Consider the following 2,854-nt stretch of genomic DNA (forward strand, 5'->3'; position numbering starts at 1 on the left):
TGTGTGTGTGTACACTTACCCACAGTGCCCACTCCAGCGGCTCTGAACTGGCCCAACACCAGACCCCTGCTCACTCTCTGCCAGCGCCAACAGCAGCTCATAGGCCTCAATGCACTGCTCACTGCAACATAGCACAGAGTCATTTAAACACACACACACACACGTGCACACACACGTGCGCACAACACGCACATACACACACTCTTTCTCTCTCTCTCACACACACACACATACGCACAGACACACACACACACACACACACACACACACACACACACTTCCTTTAACACACTCATTCTGGTTCACTTACTTTAGACACACACTTTTTCTTCATGAATACAGCTGGAGTGGTTGTGTGGTCTATATACAGTATGTGTGTGTGTGTGTGTGTGAAAGAAAGAGAGAGAGAGTAAGAGAGTGAGTGTGTGGTGTGTGTGTCGTGTGTGTGCCTACTCAGTTTCTTGGGCCTGTGATTAATGGCAGGACGTTGTGAGGCACGGCGCCATCTCCATCATTAGGAGGGCTGGGTCACTCCTCTACCCCCCCCTGCCTGGCTCTCACCCACTAGAGTGAAAATCAATCCCACCCTCTCCCCCACCCCAGCAGACTGACATCATGGCCACCGGGGAGGGAAATCAACCAAGCAAAACAAACCTTCTGTCTTGGTGAGCATCAAAAACCAAACACAGATGGTTCGACCTGGATTTGGTACGATCCACAATAACACTATAACAGAATAAGTGCCATGACTACTCCAGTTTTAAGATCAAACGAATTAGAGAAAAACAGAAAGCAGAGAACTGTGTCAGTCACTCAACAGCTAAAATTACTCTGCAATTTAGTGAGTTACAGTCAACCTCGGAACATATCCGCAGCAGAGTGAGCCCGGAACGTTCTGCTGTTAGCAATTAGCCGCGTGGTATGAAAGGCTTTTGTATTCTCGACAGCTGCACCGAAGCACTGAAGCAAGGAGCAGAAGACGAGCTTAAAAGCTTCGGATGGCGGAGTGAGCGGGTATCATATCTCAGGAGGGTGTGAACAGACTCACACACGGTCACAAAACCCCCTGAAGAGCAAAAGGTTCTGTTTATGCAAATGAAAATGCAAATTTCTGTCACTGAGCACATCTCTCGGAGACCTTAGCCTAACTGCTATTCCTCCATCATCTATCAGAACCTCATTAATGAACGACATTGTATTACAATAAAACACTCTTCTAGCTGCGCGTGAGCTTAAATCCCATCAAAGCCGACTTCCAAACCTGATCCTGCGATTAGTTTGAGGTAAATGTGAGACAGCAGAGCCCCAATCAAAGCTGGGCGATTGAGAGAGAATTAAAGGCGGATGAAAGCGAATTAATTTGTGCTTAAAAAGATCTGGTTATCTGTTCTCCATACGCAAGGTTAATCCTCCTTGACAATCTTTGAAAATCATGACCAATAAGTGTCACACACACTGCTTGCACGGGAAGCGGACACACAGAGCTAGTAAAACACACATACTCACACACAGAGCCAGTTACATCTTGTCAGAAACGATGCAAAGAAAATCTGTCACCCCCCGACCCTCACACACACATACACACACACACACACACACACACACACACACACACACACACACACACTCTCTCTCTCTCTCTCTCTCTCTCTGGAGTGAATTCAGTCAGAGAGGCAGGTGAGAGGCTTCTGAGATGGACAGCCCAGCACACAGAGTGTTCCTCACTGCTACCCAGTTCAGACATGTCTCAGACACCACAACACCTGCTATAGCATCTGTGTGTGTGTGTGTGTGTGTGTGTGTGTACCAGTACTGCAGGGCTAGGCGTAGGGCTGTAGCGTTGGACTCGTATTTCCCCACTAGCATGCTCATCCTCTCTGCGTTACTCTTACACTCCTCCAGCGTGATGGTCAGCAGATCGTTCTGAGACTTCAGGTGCTCAATCCGGCTGTGAAGACACACACACACACACACACAGAGCATGTGATGGCCAGTCCTCTCAGAGGGACTGGAGTTTGACTCCCTCATCCAAACCCTAACTGGCAAAATGACTGCAACATTTTATGAAGCAACAAGTGTTGCAATGATCAACTGACATTAAATGTCTAGAGATCACTGGCACATTTTAAAAAATTCTTACATTTTAAACATAAAAAAAAGTTGTAGTTCAGAAAATGTGTTTTCTGTGCATTATTTGTTATTGGATTTTATTGTGTTATTTTATAACATGCAAAACAAAACAACAGATTATATCAGCTTGATATCAGAATTATATATTGGCCACAGGCCTCCCCTGCTTTCTAAATATTGGCATCCGTATCAGACATTGAAAAACCTGTATTGGCCGACCACTAGAACAGCCAGTGGTTAGTAAGTTAGAGAACCCATCAAAAAGAAAAAAGCCTCCAGTCAGCATGAGAGCGAAAGCTGCACGGAGATCCCTACTGTAGTGTTCAGCTTTAGAGCTTTGAGTTACTGTCATCTGTAGCTCATTAGTCCCACACACTAACCCAGTAGCCACATTAATAACCGTACGCACACGCCCACCACTAAAGGAAAACAATATGGCCTCCTTTAAAACCACCTTCTCTCTTTAACTAATTCATATTTATTCACATAAACATCACTAGGAGAAGTCAGAATGGCTGTTTGGCCACACGAATGTTCCCTGCCTGTTCTGTCCATCAGCACCCAAGGGCCAGTGTGGCTCCCCTCAGCTCCCCCGCAAACATTGAGAAATGTGACGGACCCAGAGCCGTACGCGGTGCTAGAGTCAGAGAGGTACGCCCATCAATACCTCCTCCCCCCCGTGAGCCCAGGGCTGGAGATAGATCGTGGTGTTGATTAGAGGAAC

At 46.6% G+C, this 2,854-nt stretch overlaps 1 protein-coding gene across 1 annotated transcript in view; it reads right to left on the bottom strand.

Annotated features, from left to right (window-relative positions):
* mcc (MCC regulator of WNT signaling pathway) overlaps window positions 1-2,854 on the bottom strand; it is a 64,063-nt gene that overhangs the window by 21,520 nt on the left and 39,689 nt on the right. The window contains 4 exon segments of the mRNA XM_077010804.1: window positions 20-65; window positions 67-121; window positions 1,808-2,051; window positions 2,336-2,351. Coding sequence (XP_076866919.1) covers window positions 20-65; window positions 67-121; window positions 1,808-2,051; window positions 2,336-2,351 — 361 coding nt within the window.

The sequence above is a fragment of the Brachyhypopomus gauderio genome, chromosome 7 (genome assembly GCF_052324685.1).
Source record: "Brachyhypopomus gauderio isolate BG-103 chromosome 7, BGAUD_0.2, whole genome shotgun sequence".
NCBI classification, from domain to species: domain Eukaryota; kingdom Metazoa; phylum Chordata; class Actinopteri; order Gymnotiformes; family Hypopomidae; genus Brachyhypopomus; species Brachyhypopomus gauderio.